General features: G+C 29.7%; 1 protein-coding gene across 1 annotated transcript in view; it reads right to left on the minus strand.

Annotated features, from left to right (window-relative positions):
- LOC129910948 (adenylate cyclase type 6) overlaps positions 1-21,467 on the minus strand; it is an 88,926-nt gene that overhangs the window by 17,596 nt on the left and 49,863 nt on the right. The window contains exons 14-20 of the mRNA XM_055988554.1: positions 16,881-17,039; positions 12,209-12,353; positions 12,017-12,108; positions 11,763-11,922; positions 11,596-11,693; positions 11,436-11,526; positions 11,218-11,331 (exon numbers count right to left, since the gene is read on the minus strand). Coding sequence (XP_055844529.1) covers positions 11,218-11,331; positions 11,436-11,526; positions 11,596-11,693; positions 11,763-11,922; positions 12,017-12,108; positions 12,209-12,353; positions 16,881-17,039 — 859 coding nt within the window. The remainder of the gene's footprint in view (positions 1-11,217; positions 11,332-11,435; positions 11,527-11,595; positions 11,694-11,762; positions 11,923-12,016; positions 12,109-12,208; positions 12,354-16,880; positions 17,040-21,467) is intronic.

A 21,467-nucleotide genomic window follows, 5' to 3' on the forward strand; every position in this document is an offset into this window, starting at 1 on the left:
GAATAGAACTTAAAAAAAACCTATCTTTTGATGTCTCACTCGATGGATTCGGAGGAAATTTACAAAAAAATGGATTTTTTTTGGCAAGGGTTTAACCTTGATTTTTTTTTCAAAAATCTGAAAAAAATAAATTTGTAATTTTTTCACCTTGATTTTTTCTCAAAAATCTGAAAAAAATAAATTTTTAATTTTTTCACCGGAATGCATAAATCTGTTTACTGTGAGCTCATATCTATAAACCAAAACTGTTTTAGAGAATTTGGTGAAAAGATATCGGCTTTGGAGTAAGGAAAACTAAAACAAAAAATGTTTGGTTGGAAATATCTCAGGAACCAGGCCTCCAAGAAACCTTTAGTTTTCAGTTATGAATAGAACTTAAAAAGACCTATCTTTTGATGTCTCACTCGATGGATTCCGAGGAAATTTTTAAAAAATTGATTTTTTTTGACCTTGATTTTTTCTCAAAAATCTGAAAAAAATGAATTTGTAATTTTTTTACCGGAATGCATAAATCTGTTTACTGTGAACTCATATCTGTAAACCAAAACTGTTTTAGAGAATTTGGTGAAAAGATATCGACTTTGGAGTATAAGAAAAAATAGAAAAAAAATGTTTGGTTGGAAATATCTCAGGAACCAGGCCTCCAAGAAACCTTTAGTTTTCAGTTATGAATAGAACTTAAAAAGACCTATCTTTTGATGTCTCACTCGATGGATTCGGAGGAAATTTTTAAAAAATGGATTTTTTTGGCAAATCTGAAAAAAATAAATTTGTAATTTTTTCACCGGAATGCATAAATCTGTTTACTGTGAGCTCATATCTATAAACCAAAACTGTTTTAGAGAATTTGATGAAAAGATATCGGCTTTGGAGTAAGGAAAAATAAAACAAAAAATGTTTGGTTGGAAATATCTCAGCAAACAGACCTCCAAGAAACCTTTAGTTTTCAGTTATGAATAGAACTTAAAAAGACCTATCTTTTGATGTCTCACTCGATGGATTCGGAGGAAATTTTTAAAAATAGAATTTTAAAAAATTGATTTTTTTTGGCAAGGGTTTAACCTTGATTTTTTCTCAAAAATCTGAAAAAAATAAATTTGTAATTTTTTACCGGAATGCATAAATCTGTTTACTGTGAACTCATATCTGTAAACCAAAACTGTTTTAGAGAATTTGGTGAAAAGATATCGACTTTGGAGTATAAGAAAAAATAGAAAAAAAATGTTTGGTTGGAAATATCTCAGGAACCAGGCCTCCAAGAAACCTTTAGTTTTCAGTTATGAATAGAACTTAAAAAGACCTATCTTTTGATGTCTCACTCGATGGATTCGGAGGAAATTTTTAAAAAATGGATTTTTTTGGCAAGGGTACCTTGATTTTTTCTCAAAAATCTGAAAAAAATAAATTTGTAATTTTTTCACCGGAATGCATAAATCTGTTTACTGTGAGCTCATATCTATAAACCAAAACTGTTTTAGAGAATTTGGTGAAAAGATATCGGCTTTGGAGTAAGGAAAAATAAAACAAAAAATGTTTGGTTGGAAATATCTCAGGAACCAGGCCTCCAAGAAACCTTTAGTTTTCAGTTATGAATAGAACTTTAAAAGACCTATCTTTTGATGTCTCACTCGATGGATTCGGAGGAAATTTTTAAAAATCGAATTTTTGTGGCAAGAGGTTAACCTTGATTTTTTCTCAAAAATCTGAAAAAAATAAATTTGTAATTTTTTCACCGGAATGCATAAATCTGTTTACTGTGAGCTCATATCTATAAACCAAAACTGTTTTAGAGAATTTGATGAAAAGATATCGGCTTTGGAGTAAGGAAAAATAAAACAAAAAATGTTTGGTTGGAAATATCTCAGCAAACAGACCTCCAAGAAACCTTTAGTTTTCAGTTATGAATAGAACTTAAAAAGACCTATCTTTTGATGTCTCACTCGATGGATTCGGAGGAAATTTTTAAAAATCGAATTTTTGTGGCAAGAGGTTAACCTTGATTTTTTCTCAAAAATCTGAAAAAAATAAATTTGTAATTTTTTCACCGGAATGCATAAATCTGTTTACTGTGAGCTCATATCTATAAACCAAAACTGTTTTAGAGAATTTGATGAAAAGATATCGGCTTTGGAGTAAGAAAAAATAAAACAAAAAATGTTTGGTTGGAAATATCTCAGCAAACAGACCTCCAAGAAACCTTTAGTTTTCAGTTATGAATAGAACTTAAAAAGACCTATCTTTTGATGTCTCACTCGATGGATTCGGAGGAAATTTTAAAAAAATGGATTTTTTTTGGCAAGGGTTTAACCTTGATTTTTTCTCAAAAATCTGAAAAAAATAAATTTGTAATTTTTTACCGGAATGCATAAATCTGTTTACTGTGAACACATATCTGTAAACCAAAACTGTTTTAGAGAATTTGGTGAAAAGATATCGACTTTGGAGTATAAGAAAAAATAGAAAAAAAATGTTTGGTTGGAAATATCTCAGGAACCAGACCTCCAAGAAACCTTTAGTTTTCAGTTATGAATAGAACTTAAAAAGACCTATCTTTTGATGTTTCACTCGATGGATTCGGAGGAAATTTTTAAAAATCGAATTTTTGTGGCAAGAGGTTAACCTTGATTTTTTCTCAAAAATCTGAAAAAAATAAATTTGTAATTTTTTCACCGGAATGCATAAATCTGTTTACTGTGAGCTCATATCTATAAACCAAAACTGTTTTAGAGAATTTGATGAAAAGATATCGGCTTTGGAGTAAGGAAAAATAGAAAAAAAAATGTTTGGTTGGAAATATCTCAGGAACCAGACCTCCAAGAAACCTTTAGTTTTCAGTTATGAATAGAACTTAAAAAGACCTATCTTTTGATGTCTCACTCGATGGATTCGGAGGAAATTTTAAAAAAATGGATTTTTTTTGGCAAGGGTTTAACCTTGATTTTTTCTCAAAAATCTGAAAAAAATAAATTTGTAATTTTTTACCGGAATGCATAAATCTGTTTACTGTGAACTCATATCTGTAAACCAAAACTGTTTTAGAGAATTTGGTGAAAAGATATCGACTTTGGAGTATAAGAAAAAATAGAAAAAAAATGTTTGGTTGGAAATATCTCAGGAACCAGACCTCCAAGAAACCTTTAGTTTTCAGTTATGAATAGAACTTAAAAAGACCTATCTTTTGATGTTTCACTCGATGGATTCGGAGGAAATTTTTAAAAATCGAATTTTTGTGGCAAGAGGTTAACCTTGATTTTTTCTCAAAAATCTGAAAAAAATAAATTTGTAATTTTTTCACCGGAATGCATAAATCTGTTTACTGTGAGCTCATATCTATAAACCAAAACTGTTTTAGAGAATTTGGTGAAAAGATATCGGCTTTGGAATAGAACTTAAAAGGACCTATCTTTTGATGTCTCACTCGATGGATTCGGAGGAAATTTTTAAAAAATTGATTTTTTTTGGCAAGGTTGATTTTTTCTCAAAAATCTGAAAAAAATAAATTTGTAATTTTTTTACCGGAATGCATAAATCTGTTTACTGTGAGCTCATATCTGTAAACCAAAACTGTTTTAGAGAATTTGGTGAAAAGATATCGGCTTTGGACTATAAGGAAAAATAGAAAAAAAATGTTTGGTTGGAAATATCTGAGCAACCAGACCTCCAAGAAACCTTTAGTTTTCAGTTATGAATAGATCTTAAAAAGACCTATCTTTTGATGTCTCAAGCGATGGATTCGGAGGAATTTAAAAAAAAATGGATTTTTTTGGCAAGGGGTTAACCTTGATTTTTTCTCAAAAATCTGAAAAAAAATAAATTTGTAATTTTTTTACCGGAATGCATAAATCTGTTCACTGTGAGCTCATATCTGTAAACCAAAACTGTTTTAGAGAATTTGGTGAAAAGATATCGGCTGTGGAGTACCTATAAGGAAAAATAGAAAAAAAAAATGTTTGGTTGGAAATATCTCCAAGAAACCTTTAGTTTTCTGTTATGTATAGAGCTTAAAGAGACCTTTCTTTTGATGTCTTACTCAATAGTTTTGGGGGTAATTTTTCAAAAAGCTTTTTTCTCCACATTTTGTTCTGGATTTTTTTTTCGAAAATCTAATAAAAAAATTTGTAACTTTTGTACCAAAACGCATAGACCTCTTTACTGTGAACTCATATCCAAAACTTGTTACTAGACTTTGCTTCCAAGTTTACTGCCTCCGAAACTAAGAAAAAATATTTGGATGCAAATAACTCATCAACCAGACCTCTTAGAAACTTTTGGTTTTCAGTTAAGAATAGAGCTTATTAATTCAATTTTTTTTTTTGAAAAACTGAAAAAAAAGATATATGCATGTAAGTTTGTTGCCATCTATCAGACAAACTTAATCACCATTATGATTACCTACTTTGCCTCTTCAATACTTTGCTAAAACACTTACGATATTCATAATCTAATACTTATTTACTTTTACTTTTCAAATATTGATATTTTGTTATTTTAAATTATTTTTCAATTGCTGTTTAATTATTTAATAAGTTGGGTCACAGATTCCAAAGCCGACATAATTCTTGATTTAGGTAATTTAATAATGTTTAATTTTGTAAATTTGTTTAATTTAATTGTTATTAAATATTTAGTTCCTTTACTTCATCAACTTGTGTCTCAATCCGAATAATTGGACTTAATTTTATATAATCGTCAAAGTTTCAAGCCAAACGGTTGAAACTTACATGTATAACTTTTTCACCAAAAAACATGGGCATGTTAATCGTAATTTCATATCTGTTAACCAAAAGTGTTTTCCATGGAAACATCCTCAAAAATATCCTTAGTCCTTTCGACTAATAATTTCTTTAAATTCAACAAACATTTGGAGCCTTATCTGAGGTGTCCTTCAGATTTGTATTTACGTTTGTGGTTGAGACATTTATTAAACTTTTAAAAGAATGAGGTAACTGATTCTATAATTCAAACTATCTGTATACTTAGCGGACTTTTGTTTTCAACCATAATATACAATCGGTCAAATATAGGTATTATCTTTGCACGAAAAATTCTTTCTTTCGGAAATTTATTTCACTCCATACACTCCTGGAATCTTAACGCGAGATAAGCTAATGTTCAGGTTTTCGACTAAAATGTACTAGTTAAGGTTAGGGGTAGACAAATCAATATTTCTAATAGCTTGTGGAACTATCTAAGATATATTTCGAAGAAAAATTCCCAGAAGTCAAAAAGTTTCTCTAATCTCCTTCCCAAAAGAATCATGTTTAAAGAAGAACTTATTTTGTATTCCTTATTTTAAACTTTAAACAAATTTAAACTTTCAATTTTCTTGCTTATTAAAGTCAGTCAAAAAATTCATCAAAAATTCTTTAAAATTCTAAGAATGAGCAAACTCGTTGCCTTGTCGTATACATATTTTGGATATAATTTCAATGAAAAATAATACCCACTCATCAAATAATAATTAAGATCTCTCTTTTTCTTCAAAATAAGAACTGACATTTCGAAAAAAAAAATTGTCTTGAATAAATTCGCAAAGAAAACTGTTCAATTGAAAACATACAAAATAAGCTTAAACAAAATATTTGTATAGACTCTCAGCAGTCTTCACTGACTTTAAAGCTTTTGTATCACTCATTTCAGAATAAAAATCACACTTTATGAAAAAATATCCATGAAACCTGTCATCATGTTGTCAGTCATCATCAGAAAATAAAACCATCATCTTTCATTTATTAAAAACCTTGAAACGCATTTGAAAAAGGTACCTATATCACCTCAACCTGAAACGTCTTTTACGATCCTATTGTTGTATCTCTGTGTATATAATATGTACAAAGTCTCAAAAAGAAATTCCTCATAACCTTGAAAATAAGCATAACGGATGTCATGGAGGCCAAATTACCAGTCCTTAAAAAATATCCCCCAAGTTGGTGACTTATGTTACCTGCTACTTAGATACAACAAGTTGTTCAACTAAGGAACTTCTTGTTAACGTCCTTTTGTTGTGGTCCAAACATATACACATAAAAGATTCTACCTTTTCTTTTAATTTTTTTTTTTTTGGTATATAAATTGTTTAAAATGTCAAACAAGTTAATCTTTTGGCCCAAATTGGATAGATGAAAAAAAAAAAAAAAACATAAGCTTGGTTACCATATTGACTTTATTTTTTTCAAATGCACAATTCCAAAGGACTTTCTCCTCGTGTATATAGTCATTTAACACGTTTCGCAAGTGTTTATATTATTTTCAAACTTTAATGGAAAAAGTTTCACATTTCTTTTTTTTTTTTTGTCATATAAAAAAGTTGTCACAGAGAGGAAAAAGAATAAAAAAAAAATACAAACAAAAACTTTCCTATACTACACAGAAGCAGATTAGAAGAAGACCGCTGCTAACATTTTCCATTTAAACTATTTTAAAAACATCAACGCATACACTAAGAAGATATTATTCCTATCTTCGTGACCTTTTTTAAAGAATTTAAATTCAATCCTAAGTGGGCTTGAGGTCTTGTTTAATTTTTGACTATTTCTTACTCCGACGTTTCGACTGTGTTTACAGTCTTCTTCAGGGCTAATTATTTAGAAAATTAAAAAATCGTGATAAATGCTAAAAATCTAATTTTCTATACTTACAGAATATTTTGTCTTTTAATCTTAAGAATTCAATCTTAAGAACTTCTAACTTTGGTTGGTTTTTCTTTGCTTTTATTGATTATAGTTTTAAATATTTCAAAAATTCAAAAAATTCGAAGTCTTGAAAAAGACGTTTCAAATTATCGAAATTTCAAAATATAAAAATTTTTAATTGTTTGATAACAAATTCAAAATTTCTTATCAAATCTAGCCTACAGAATCAAGTTAAACATGAATTCAACCTAAAATATTTCTTTGAAGAAACTGACTATAAATGTTACTGAGCCCTTCACAATCTGTTCTTCTATTAACAGTATTGTCTGTGTCTAATATATGTAACATTTCTATTAACATTCTTTTGCTGTAATGTTTTTCTATCTGTAAAATATCTACGTCAATAAAATCTGGTCTATGGCCCTCATCAATACAATGCAAAGCTAAAGCCGTCTTTTGCGAGTGTCCGCCATTTATATCGGATCTATGGCCAGCTATACGATTCTTTAGTTTTTGCATCGATGTTCCTACATCGAATATAATAAGAACATTATTGAATCAATATTTCAATCCATTGATTCAGACAAATTTAGTAACAAATGTTACACCATTTTCGTATAGAAGCATTATATATATTCCCCATCTTGCAAATAGAATTTTAAATGCACCTATTAGAAATAAAGAAAATGTTCGTATTGCTTTTCAGTCGGCAAATATATTAAGAACTACATTGTTTTCAAATTTGAAGGGTAAACTTTCTAAAATTGAGAAGTCAAACATAGTCTATAAAATAAAATGTTTAGGAGATGGGACAAACCATTGTCCTTCAGTTTATGTAGGAACATCGATTCAAAAACTAAAGAATCGTATAGCTGGCCATAGATCCGATATAAATGGCGGACACTCGCAAAAGACGGCTTTAGCTTTGCATTGTATTGATGAGGGCCATAGACCAGATTTTATTGACGTAGATATTTTACAGATAGAAAAACATTACAGCAAAAGAATGTTAATAGAAATGTTACATATATTAGACACAGACAATACTGTTAATAGAAGAACAGATTGTGAAGGGCTCAGTAACATTTATAGTCAGTTTCTTCAAAGAAATATTTTAGGTTGAATTCATGTTTAACTTGATTCTGTAGGCTAGATTTGATAAGAAATTTTGAATTTGTTATCAAACAATTAAAAATTTTTATATTTTGAAATTTCGATAATTTGAAACGTCTTTTTCAAGACTTCGAATTTTTTGAATTTTTGAAATATTTAAAACTATAATCAATAAAAGCAAAGAAAAACCAACCAAAGTTAGAAGTTCTTAAGATTGAATTCTTAAGATTAAAAGACAAAATATTCTGTAAGTATAGAAAATTAGATTTTTAGCATTTATCACGATTTTTTAATTTTCTAAATAATTAGCCCTGAAGAAGACTGTAAACACAGTCGAAACGTCGGAGTAAGAAATAGTCAAAAATTAAACAAGACCTCAAGCCCACTTAGGATTGAATTTAAATACTAAGAAGATATTGCATCACAGAAAGGACTTAGCGGGAAAAAATAAAAAATGAAGAATTCATTTGCTTTGAACTATTAGTCAACAGAGAGACTTTGTGGGGGGTTCATTGGACCCTATCCCTTATGCAATGTTTAAATTTGCATATAATTGTTAAGGAAGACAGAGATAGGGGTGCATTATTCTTGGTATACATTTCTACTGGTACTCAAAGAGAATATAAAATTAAAAGCAAACTTAGTCGGAATACAAAATGGGTAATGTTTCATTATTTATTCTGTTAAAATGAGTTAAATGGTAAAATAAGAAGATAACAAAAGGGTTTCACAAATTAGTTGTATTTAAATGCAATTGATTGGAATAAAGTTGGTTTGTTTAACCTTACCATATCCATTGGGTTTATGCGCCGAATTTTGTAGCGTTGTCAAAATTACTGTAACTACAAAATCTACTAAAAGAAGTAAATCGCATTTGGTAGTCATTCAGTGTAGCATTTTAAGGATACGTGTTTTGAATTTTAAAATCAATTCGAAGGAAAATTGTATTGAGTTTTTTTTTTTGATTCATCAGAATACATATTTCTAAGATAAGAATTCTCATAATAATTTCTATTAAGAAACGTTGCATTGTCATATTTTTCCATGTAGGTATAGTTTTTAGATATAAGTAAAAATAGAAGAGTATATTTTTTATATTTGGCACTCATGTTTTATTGCCAAACATTAAAAATTTTAAAAAATAATTTTTTCAAAATTGATTATTGAATTTTTTTGAAACCAGACCTTGTTTTTTTTTATTCTTGAAACATTTTATATTTATATAATGAAAAACTTATTAAAAAAAAAAAAAACAAATGTTTTAAGAAGTAAAGCTTTAAGGGCAATTATGTTGATTTGATGTTTTTTTTTTTATCAAATGATAGTCAAATTGTCTAAAAATCTTTATTTTCAAGACTTAACTTTTTAAACATTTTTAGAGTTGCTGTTTTTTTTTTTTAATCGATCGTTCGTATTGCAAAAAGTGTCATAACATTTTTTGTTTGATTGTTTTGGAATTTTAGTGTATTTACCAAAAAACCCATTATTTTTGACATTTTGTTTTTAATTTCTGTCTTAAAAATTATAGATCTCACAGAAAAAAAAAAATTTATATTTATTTGTAGAAAATTATAATAATATTGACAGTCAATGAGTTTAACGTTAAAAATGGACAGTTAAGGTTTTTTTTTTATCAAACAATGATATCTTCTGCACTATCATGTAGAAGTTAAAAATTTTCGGAACATTTTTGTCGAGAATTTTGCGATCTCAAAGTTTTATTTACCATCGATAGCTTTCACCATTTGAAAGTTTTTATGTATGTGAAAAATCGATATTTTCGAAATTTGATCTTCAACAACGTGTGGCAAGTTAAAGAAAATTGAATTTAAAATTCCTAACTTGTAATTTTTTCCGTAGTTTGGTCTCTTTTTTTGATTTTATATTACCTAAGACCAAATTTTTTTTATTATATCGTCTGAGCAGGTTTTGGTATATGTATATGGAAAAATATTTCTCGCCAATATCACTGTCATTTACCGAAAAATCGATTTTAAAATTCGTTTTTCTTTGGTTTTTTTCAATGTTTCTAAATATTTTCTAAAACAAAAGTATAGTTTTTCCACATTGAAAAATAGGCTATTAGCTATTTCAAATTAAATTCATCAAAAATCCAAATATTAACTTTTTGCTCAAAAATCATTTAAAATAGATGAAAAACATAAAAAAGGAATTTTTAATCAAGTTTTTTTTATAATCCAACCATTTTTGTTAAAGATAAAAATAAAAAAACCGTATTTTTTGCATTTTTTTCAATAATTTTGAGGTTATATAAAAAAATTATTTGGATAAAACTTGTTGCTTATAATATTTTTTTTCAAAAATGTTTGGCACTGGTCTAAAAGGATTATTGGAATACAAAAAGTTGTGTTTTTTAAGTGATATTAGGACTGTATTTCAGTAAAATGATGAAAGATATTTTGAAACCAGTAAAAAACAGCACTTTTTTGATTAAAAAAACACTTTTTTTTAGTGACTATATCCATAAATAATTCAATTATTCTTGGCTATGGAAATCACATTGAAAGTTAAAAAAACCTTAAACAAATCTTTTTTTAATTAAACAAAAAAATATTCGGGATTCTAAAATTTGTTGAATAAAAACCTCAAAATCTTCCAAATAATCTGATACCACTTTGAATTTCGCTGTGCAAAGAGAAAAGGGCTTTAATTAATTAATGTAATTACATTTTTCATTCACGATTTTGTTGTACTATTTTTGTGTGCAATTTTTGTTTTTCTTCAGCAGCGTAAATGGGTTAAATTTGGAATAAAAAAGAATAGTATTTGAAAGGTGTTTTTCAACAACAAGGCCTACCAAGTTTATCTAGCTTTAATATTTGTTCAGCAACAGTAAAATTAAATTTTATCAATCATGAGTATTTTATTGCGCATACACCCCAGTGACCGTATTAGTTTTAACAAAGAATGAAGTAATAAAAATCATTTTTTTTTTTTACAGAAAACTCATTTAACTTCAATAAATTTTGAAATGAGTGGATACTAAAGAGACATGTAAAAATGAGCACCTTATAACCCATAATTAAAATTGTTAACAGTAAAGCCGGGCCTTTAGATTTGAGGGAAAAACTTAAAGCTGTAACAAATATTCAAATACCTAGACTATTTTTTTCTACTTATCAAGTTTGCTTATATTATGAAAATGAATTTAGCTTAGACTTAATGAATTGTAACAAAAAAAAAAAACGAAAGAAAAATAAAAAAAAAATTAATGCAATCAACTTTCATTTGTTTGTTGACTAAATTTGTCAAAATATTCCAGACATCATTTCTAATTTAATACAAATCAACCAAGATAAAGTAAATGAGCTTTTCATTGTGCCTAATCTCTTTGATAAAATAATCTTTTTACAACTTGACTTCAATTGTAAGTCAAAAAGTATATAAAGTCTTCTCGCAGACTCTAATCCTTAACATTAAATTTGTATCAACAAAAATGACTTTTACTCACAATTGACAGTCCCGTAAGGAATCCAATCAGACTCACAGTGAAAAATCCAAAACACTGTGACAGCACCCGATTGCTATGGATTTTCTCTGAAAACCCTCTCACTGAGTTTAAAGTCTAAATAAAAGAAAGAAAGAAAAAAAAAGGATATTACAAAAATTTAATAAATTTTCTTGAATATTTTTTTTTAATTATATATTTTGTGAGTTTAAAAATCATACTTTCATATTGAGATCATAAGAAGCGACTAAAAGAACTACAAGTAGCAATAGGATAATAGCAGCACCGGTTGATAGATAAGTTAAATAATTTCTGAAAAATAAAAAAAATTATATTACGTCAAATTGTTGCAAGGATTCATTGGGTAATTAATTTACTTACTGCTTAAAAACTACAAGACGCATAGTTGTCGTCCCTATCAGGACAATAAAACTGCAATAGAAATACAAACTAAGCATTCGATCCGGTTCGGAAGAATACTAATCGAGAAGAATAAATATATATGAGACAATTCATAAATTATGTAAATTTTGTTGGGGTAAACATACCTTTCTTTCTAAGGAAGATTTCTTAAAGGATAATAACACTGACTTACAGTGCTCTGATCTCAGATGATCTATGCTGCGAGCATCAATAGCTCGCATAAGGTACTCATTCACCTCGTCCTCAGGGTCCTTCGTCATTTCAGAACCGTCTGTGAAACCAAATCTGTGTATATTCCGGAAAAAAAGGACATCATCATAATCAATATTTATTGCTTGTCTCATTCAAATTAAAATTTCATGCTAAATTGGGTACTTACTTTGAGGCATTTTTCTGTGTGGCATGGCCCATCATCCGCAGTTCTTTCGATATGTTTCCATTAACCTGAAGTTTATTTCGAGATTTCTTATTCTACACAAAAGAAATAAAATAAAATAAAAAAAAGGACGAAAATTTTGTAAATTTTTTTATATGCGTGTGGCATTTTAAGGATATAATATCTCTCTCTTACTGGCCTATAAGTATCTCCAGGTACGATTAAATACGTTTCTATTTCATGGTCCTTTAAGTATGAGTTACGTTCACCTCCTTTTCCTTCTTCGACTTCATAGTCTCCATCTAAGCATTTAAGGGTCTCCTTTGTGATGTGCACTCGACTAAAAAACAAAACAGAGACATAAGAAAAAAAAAAGAAAATAAATAAATACCAAGATATCCCATCTAAATTGAATGTAAACAGATTTCTTGTTTAATATTTTTTTTTCTTATTTTCGTCCTTGTTTTTTTTTTTCTTATTTTTTTCTGATTAATTTTCTCATCTACCACAGACTTGAATGGAAGCTTTGCGTATATAAACGACATCAAGGACCTTTTTTTTCACATCGAGTCATAAATATAAATATTTTATGATTGGAACACAAAACCAGCATTCTTCGCTTGGTACCTTAAAAATATCCTAAATAATTGAAAAGGATATTAATTTGCGTATGCTTTTGTTTTGTTGTTGTTGTTGATTTTTGTTTTGGCTGTTGAGTTAAATGAAAAGCTTTTGATTAACACAGGATCATTTAGCTAATTAGAATGTAATAAAATATTTTATGAGTTGTATGTTCTGCATACAATTTTCGGGACTAAATCCAAAGAAGGTCTTCTAATTGTTAGGATTCCGTCAAGTAGTAGCTATGTGTTGGTTTTAAGGGGAATTTATATTTCAAGGTTTTTTCGTATTTAATAAAATGAATTTTCAAGTTCACAGTGTCAAAAGGAATATATGTACACATTTTAGGGGATGACATAAAAAAGAAAACTCATATGTTTACATTCCAACTGAGTCTGCATTCCTACTTTGATTTTGCTATTTTATGCATATAATTACACATAATGAAAGAGAGAAGTTGGAATTATGTTTGCTTTGAATAATCAAGAGACAAGCAAACAGAGACAGAACAGATTGAAACATCAAAATGATGAAAACAAGTTGAAAATTGTTTTTTTTTTTATGTTCTGCGGTTTTATTAAATGAGGTACGTTCCCGAGCTCTTAAAGTTGTTTTAATTTTTCATTTGGTTTTAATAAATTAAATTAATAGTCTAGCAAGTTTGTCGTTTTTGCAGAGAAATGCCATGCTTACATCTGGTATTTCTGGTGGTCCAAAGTTCTCAAAGTAAAAAAAAAGTGGTCGAAAACGCATTTATTTTTATTAATTTAAAATAACTTAAAATTGTGAGACCCTCCTTTATTACTTGCCTCGCCTTTTTTGTTTTCTTTCTTGAAATGACTTCAATTTTTTCTGTTCGGAAAAACAGCAACAAGTTCGAACTTTTTCTAGAGAGGAATGTGAAATTTGTTTAAGGTTCAAAACGAACGGAACTCGCTATAACAACCAAGAGAGAAAAGTTTGTTTTTTTTTTTATCAATTCTTTTTGTGCTTGTAGTACAAACAAGTTCCAATTTTTGAAATAAGACGAATATTCCTGGAACCTATTTTTGAAATTGTTGCAAACTACTAATCTTATTTCAAAAAAAATATAAAGCAGCGTTAAAGTAAAGGTTAAATACGAATTTTATAAAATTTTTCAAAACAAATTTTGGATTTTTAGAGAGTACCTACTTCAAACTTTATTTTTTAAAAAGTACATTTTTACTTGCTCAATAGGGCAAGTATTGGTTTCGTGTCGAAAAAAAATTTGGGTTTTTAATCAAAACCAACATTACGATGATGGAGAATTCCAAAAAAGTGGGTCTCGCAATTCCGTCCGTGTGTCTGTGCGTCTGTACGTCCATCTGTACACATTTCCACAGCCTAAACGGGTGGACGGATTTTCTTCAAATTTGGTACAGATGGTTTTTATGGAATTCTGAAAGTTGGTTTTTTTTGTTTTTTTTTATCTCGCTCAGAAAGTGTACCTCCCATACAAATTTTTCAATTCAAACCAAATAACTCAAAAACGGCTCTAACGATTTTGATTAAACTTTGCAGACGTAATATTTCAAGCAATTGCAATAAAACTGCATTTTTAGTTTTTCTCAAAAAAGTCAAAATAGTGTACCTCCCATACAAATTTTTCAAAATTTTGCCCTAAATGTCGGCTCTTCCCCAACATCAACAAAATTTCTTTAAATTTATGTAGAGGCAGCTCTTAAAATCTACAAGTAAACTAACATAAAAGAGTGTTTTAAACTGCAAGAGCAAGTACGTGCGACCCCAGTCGTGCATTTTATTTGAATACGGGTTGGTGAAGTTTTCAAAATTTACTTTCAAGTTTCTCGTGATATTTTCTAAAAAATAGGGCACCCACTTATTTTGAAAAATGTTTAAAAAATTTTGGGTAATTTTTTAAAAATTACAAACAAGTTAATTTTTTTTGAAAAAATACCAAAATAAATTAAATAAAAATAAAAAAGTTTTTATAGCTCTTTATATTCAAAATTCTTTTTTGGAAAAAGGAAATAAAAGGGTTTTAACACACATAAGTCCAAAAATGCATGAAGAAGCTGAAAGTACTTCCTTTTAAAAGCATAATATTTTGAGTTTAATGTTATCATTAACCTTATTTCTTGTATAAAACATAATGTAGGTATGTATTGTATATAAAAAATTTCAAAAAATAAAAAAAAAAAATAAAGAAATTCACATAGCTATTAAAACAAAATTTCTAGAAAATCCATTTATCCGTTTTGAAAAAATTGATTTTCCAAAATTGCTATATTTTTTAATTTTTACAATTAGGTTTCTAAAATGTTTTCGTACAAAAATTTTCTTTGAAATCGTATGAATCGTTTACGAAACAGTTCTTTAGTGATTTTCGATAGGCTGTATCTCAGTAAACAATGATCGAATCATGACAAAACAAAAAGCATGATAAAGCTACATTCTACATTCTTTTTGTTTTAGGTTTTTATGACAAAATTAAAAATTTTTTTTTTTGTTTTTACTTTTCTAAACTTTTTGCAAAGTTTCAGACTTATTCATCAAGCAGTTTTTCTGTTGTGAGGGTTTGAACTTTTGAGATGAAATAAAAACACCATATTTCTGCAGCTGTAATTGGCTTACTTCTAATCACTTTTCTTATGAGAAAAATCAAATTCTTTTAAGTTTATTTGAACATTTTATAAGCAAAATTCGTTTAAATTTTATAGAAATCAAAGAAAAACTTAAAGTTTTAAAAAAAAAGTTAAATTTTGGAAAAAAACTTTTCATACCATTTTTGGATATTTTTCCTAATTTCGAAAATTTTTGATTTTTCTTTGGTTTATCTAAGATTCAAAAAATATCTCAAAAGTTCAAACCCTTACTGCTTACTCTTTACCGTAATAGATGTTAGATTATTTATAACATTGCACTAGTTCAAATTTCAATTTGCATTATATTTTTTTTTTTGCCTTTAAATCTTCTTTTAAAGAACAAATTTCAAAAGATTTAACAAAAACTTCAAATTGAAAGTTTGTCGAGTGTTAATATCGCTTTGATTACATTTTTCATATTTGGGTTTTCCCTCGCATTAAGAGGTTATATAAATCGATTCAAAATAAAATACACGATTGAATTGAATTAGATCTAAAAACTCAAATTCATGTAGATTTCTATTTAATTTTAAATGATAAATTGACTTTGTAACTTTTTTATTAAAATCATGTTCAAATAAATTCCACCAATTCACTCATTCGCAATGAATAAATCTTTAAAGTTTTCAATGCGTAAAAAAAACATCAAACACAATTTTATCATGTTAAATAAATAAAAAAATACAAAAAAAAAATAATAAATATTAAAATATTTCATATTCATACAACAACCTGCGATATCATTTGTATGTTGTTCATATATAATAAAATATTGATCCTTTTGTGACTTTTATTGAGTTATCACGCTTCAAAATCAAAAGACTTCACATCGTGTGTCGCGTTTCTGATGTCGACATTTGTATTTTCAGGAAATTAATTCGATGATAAATATTCATCTAAATACCTTTTCACATATTTCCACGTTCATATGATGGTGATGGGTGGGTGTCTGCCAAAGCAAAAGGATGGGTATCTAACCAAAAAATGTCATAAAATCCAATTGACATACCTGGTATATAACTAACTGATTTATCTTTGTTGAGTGTTTCATTCTCTTTCTGTGTGAAGAGCAGCAGCCCCCACCCGCGTATAACAACACATCCAACAACTCCATCATCATCATCAACATCTCGTCATCATCATCTGGCTATGTTCACACAGCCTTTTCTCCCTATTTCACAGGATATTCGTATATGTGTGTGGGCTTGAGAGTGACTTGAAATTGAATGATGATTGAAACGCCAGGTTTTTCACAATGCCATTCTGGCACTTTGAAGCGTATGATGTGCGCGATTCCAGGTGAGCCATCAACCAACAACAACAAAAACAACAACAATAAAACAAAAGTGACTACAGATACAATAACAGCCAGGGATGATGGCAATATAACGGTATACAGAGAAAAAGAAGGATCAATTCAATGAAGTAGATACTCTGTTATATGTGAATATATACGTTATTTATGCGTGTTCCTGTGTTTGTCGTCCTTTTGAATTTTTTTGTACGTCATTGATATTGGGATTATCCTTTTCGCTCCATTAACTTTGGAGTTTTTTTTTTTGTTGCTTCTAAATGACATTCACACTATGAAGGCTTTTGAGAATAATTTTAACACTCACCCAGGGATACCTCCACTCTCCATATAGTTGGCCAATGTCACATCATTTGACCATACATCGAATTGCCATTTAACCAGACCAAGGACTCCACAGTGCACACGTCCGGTGTGAATGCCAACCCGCATGTTCACATTGACAGCCATTACTTCTCTTACCAATCTGTAAAAAAAAAAAAATAGTAAACAAAATTACTCTGAAAAATCGTTTCTCCAGACAAATAAATTGTTTGAATACAGAGTGTTTCATAAATAAATAAATAAATAAAAAAAGCAATGTAAAATATATATTTTTAATTCTTGAAAATGAATTTACAAGCTGAATTAAATTAAATGGTTTGTATAGGAATTTAAATATGTACCTATGAAATGAGAATGGACGGTTCCGCCCCATTGGCATTGGGGTACCGAATAGTGATTTATATCGTTTTTTTGTTATACCTGTTTAAGCTGCGAACTCCGAATAATATGTTTATATTATAATTTATTTTACTATACACAATTTTATATCTTTGAAGTATTGTATGCATTTGTATTAGACTATAAGTAATGAAAATGAATCAAAAAAAATAATTAATCTTAATTAATACTAAATTGAACTAAATAGTCAACACTAAAACTTTGCTGAATGTCTCTCTTATATTTTAACGAAAATTGAACATAAGGATTGTCGAATAAAATAAAAAGAAATGATATCGTTGAACTAGCCACGACAAGACAGACGTGTATTTTTATTAGCAGCAAGTACTTTAAATATATATCAAATATCCTATAAAGTTGGACTTGTCTCTTTAATTTAATTTTAATTTCGCTTGTGAAAATTATCACAAGAAACATTGGTGCCGAAACCCGGGAATATATAGTATTTCCAATATAAATCAATCTAAATTTTATTGTAAATTTATAAAATTAAAGTTTAAAAATTGCAATAAGTGGATTCTGGCAATTAATCAGAATTTGCCCTACAAAAGTTGGAAGGAAAACGATCGTGGTAAACTCTAAAAGTTCTTAATTTCTTTACTCATATTTGCAGTACATAAATTCGAATAAAGAAGAAGAAATATAAGTCTCTGAGTCACCGATCTATATGTATGTACATCAAGCTTTTTGGTCATCGTTTTCTTGGAGCAGTGACATACAAATTTAGCAAGGTTGCAACCGCATGGAGAAAAAGCTATCACTCATACCTAGAAAAGTTATCCAACATTTCATCAAACCAGGCAATTAGATTATAGCTTTGATCAAGTCTGCAGTGTGAAATCGTCACTCAAACGCTGAAAGAACTCTAACCCGGTGTTGCAGTGTGGATTGTATCGAGGATCGTTTGAAACATTGAGTTGATTGAAACCACAAGTAAGCTTGATTCTATATATATGATTTCTTATTAAACTTGTTGAGAAACTTATTCGTTGTTGCTGATACAAAGTTGTTACTGATAGAAATTTGTTGCGAAGTAAATTGTTGGTAAACAAATTTGTAAATACTTGCTGCTAGAAGATCTAGTGTGGTGAATTAAAAATCATTTAAACATTGTTGCTAGAAGAGTTAATAAGTCAACATTTATCAATTATGTTGATAGGAAACGTAAACAAACTAGAAGTATAGTTGTTGCTAGTTATTTACCGAATATTTTCCCTAAAAAGTAAACTTGGCATAGGCTTAATTGGATACAATAAGTTGTCGTTGATAAGAAAATTGATTTCATCTTCAGAGAGGCTAATTTATTTTGCATAGCTTATTTCTTGCATTTGGGTTTTTTTGAATCTACTGTTGGACTTACTGTCAGATTGCTGCTGCTGGTGCAATTATCCATTGCTAATAGATAGTTTATTGTGGTGTTGGGTCTTTTATGAAGTCTTCGGTTGGAGTTGCTGTTGTTGCTGCTGGCGAATTTGGAAATTGTTGTGTGCAGATTTGTTGTTGCTAAAGATTATCCTCGATTTAACGAAAATTGTTGGCATTAGATAGCTACGATGCCTGACGATAAGCAAAGTAAAGATGAGGCATCACAAAGTGAACAGAGCGTAGGGAAGACTTTGGCTGACTTGAAAGGATTACGTGCGTCATCAAAGGGAAATCTGAGTCGAACGAAGAACCTTATAATACAGAAGGGAAGTACGCTTTCAGAACCCGAACTAGAATGTCGTTTAGGGATTCTTGAGTCATATTTTAAACAGATATTGAATGTTCAATCGTCCATTGAAAGATTTAATAACCCTGACGAAGAAAAGACTAATGAGGCTTTTCGTGAAGAGGTAGAAGAAATTTATGTTTGCGCGAAAACAAAAATAATGACATTGTTATCGGACATGAGGGGCAACACAACTGCTGCTGAGCATTTAAATGCAACATATTTTCCAGAGCACCCCCGCCCTCGCTCAAAGTTAGAACCAATAAAACTACCTACGTTTTCCGGTAAATTCTCAGAATATCCTAATTTTATGGGATTATTTACGAATTTAGTTCACAAAGACGAAAGCCTTGACACTTTGCAAAAGTTTAATTACTTGCTCAGATATCTTTCTGGTTCAGCATTGGATGCTGTAAGAGACTTTAATGTCGTTAGCTCAAATTATCAGAAAGCACTAGATAGATTAAAGGCCCGCTTTGATAATAAGACTCTTTTATTTCAAGAGCACATAAATAGTTTGTTAGAATTTCCAAAACTTTCTAAAATATCTGCTTCATCTTTACGTCATTTGGAGGATAGTTTTAATACACATTTCACTGCAATGCTTGCAATAGGAAATTACAAAGACATAGCTTCCTCGATTTTGATCTCGTTAGCTATGGATAGAGTGGATGAAGAAACTCAATCGAAATGGCAGGATGAAATGGACTATAATAAGCTCCCAACGTGGGATGAATTTAATAAAGTTTTAGATCGTCGTTGTAAAAGCTTAGAAGCAAAAGAAGCTAGGATTCCAAAGCCAAGCACTTCTGCTAAGAGTCAGGCGAAATTCGATCATTCAAGTTCGCAAAATAGTGGAAAAAAGCAGTTTAGGAAATTTAAAGCTACAACGTTAGCCGCGGAGCGCATACAATGTGAATATTGTAAGTCCTTGCAACACTTTATTGATTCTTGTCCAGAATTTGATAGCTTGCCAGTGGGAAGGAGGTTCCTGGAAGTTAAAAAGCGTATCCTTTGTATAAATTGTCTGGGAAAGGATCATTCTGTGCGACATTGTACTAAGCCAAAGTGCAGCATTTGCTCGTTACCTCATAATAAGCTACTCCACAGATTTTCGGTCAATAATGCGAACGATAGCTCAGGCCAGGGCCAGTCTAGCTCGGCTTCATTAGTTGGCAGGTCATCTAATCAAACTATTCTAGCCACAGCTGTTGTCTTAATTAAAGATAGTTATGGTAATTTTCAACCTGCGCGTGTTTTGTTAGACTCGGCCTCGCAATTAAATTTCATAACTGAAAGTATGGTGCAAAGACTTAGACTATCAAAATCCAAGTCAGATATACAAATAAGTGGAATAGGGAACGGGGTCACAAATGTCCGATACACCACAAAATCGGTTTGTAGATCCAGGATTTCTGAGTTTGAGACTGAATTAGAGCTTCTTGTAATCAAAAACATTACTAATCATCAGCCTAGCAAATCATTTGAGGTAGAAAGTTGGAAAATACCAAAAAATATTGTACTAGCAGATCCAAACTTCAACGAAACTGCTAAAGTTGATATGCTGATAGGCGCAGACCATTTCTTTGACCTTTTATCGATTGGTCAGATCAAATTGGAAGAGAAGCTTACTCTTCAAAAGACCCTTTTTGGATGGGTCGTTTCGGGATCATATGATTCATCAGATGCATCAGCCAGGACAGTTTGCCTTGTAGGAGGGGAGCAGTTGTCGAAAGACGAATATCTCCACGAACGTGTTGAAAAGTTGTTTGAAATAGAAAACTATCCCATAACTTCTAAACTGCTTAACCCTGAAGAAGAAAAATGTGAAGAACATTTCAAAAATACAGTAGAGAAAAATGGGGAAGGCAGATATGTTGTGAGTTTTCCGTTTAAAGAAGATCCATCGGCATTAGGAGAATCCTTTGAAATAGCAAAAAAGAGATTTATGTCGTTGGAAAGGAGGCTTATGAAGAATATCGTTGTAAAAGAACAATACGTAGATTTTTTGAAAGAGTATGAGGATCTAGGACATATGTCGGAAGTTAGTGATGCTGAGACTAAAAATATGAAGTACTTTTGCCCCCATCAGTACGTGCTCAGACCGGAATCAACAACTACAAAACTTAGAGTAGTTTTTGATTGTAGTGCTAAAACTTCATCCGGTAAATCCTTAAACGATATTTTAATGAAAGGTCCGATAATGCAAGATGATCTTTACTCAATTATATTACGTTTTCGCTGTTACAAATACGCACTTACAGCTGACATCTCCAAAATGTACCGCCAAATAGTAGTGAATCCAAATGATCGTAAATACCAATGTATTCTTTGGAGATCTAATCAAACGGATCCGTTAAAGGTGTACCAGTTAAATACAGTGACCTATGGAACAACTTCGGCGCCTTATTTAGCTATCCGCTGTTTAAAGACATTGTCAGAAGAAGGTGCAAGTATGTT

This window comes from Episyrphus balteatus, chromosome 2 (assembly GCF_945859705.1).
Source record: "Episyrphus balteatus chromosome 2, idEpiBalt1.1, whole genome shotgun sequence".
Taxonomy (NCBI): domain Eukaryota; kingdom Metazoa; phylum Arthropoda; class Insecta; order Diptera; family Syrphidae; genus Episyrphus; species Episyrphus balteatus.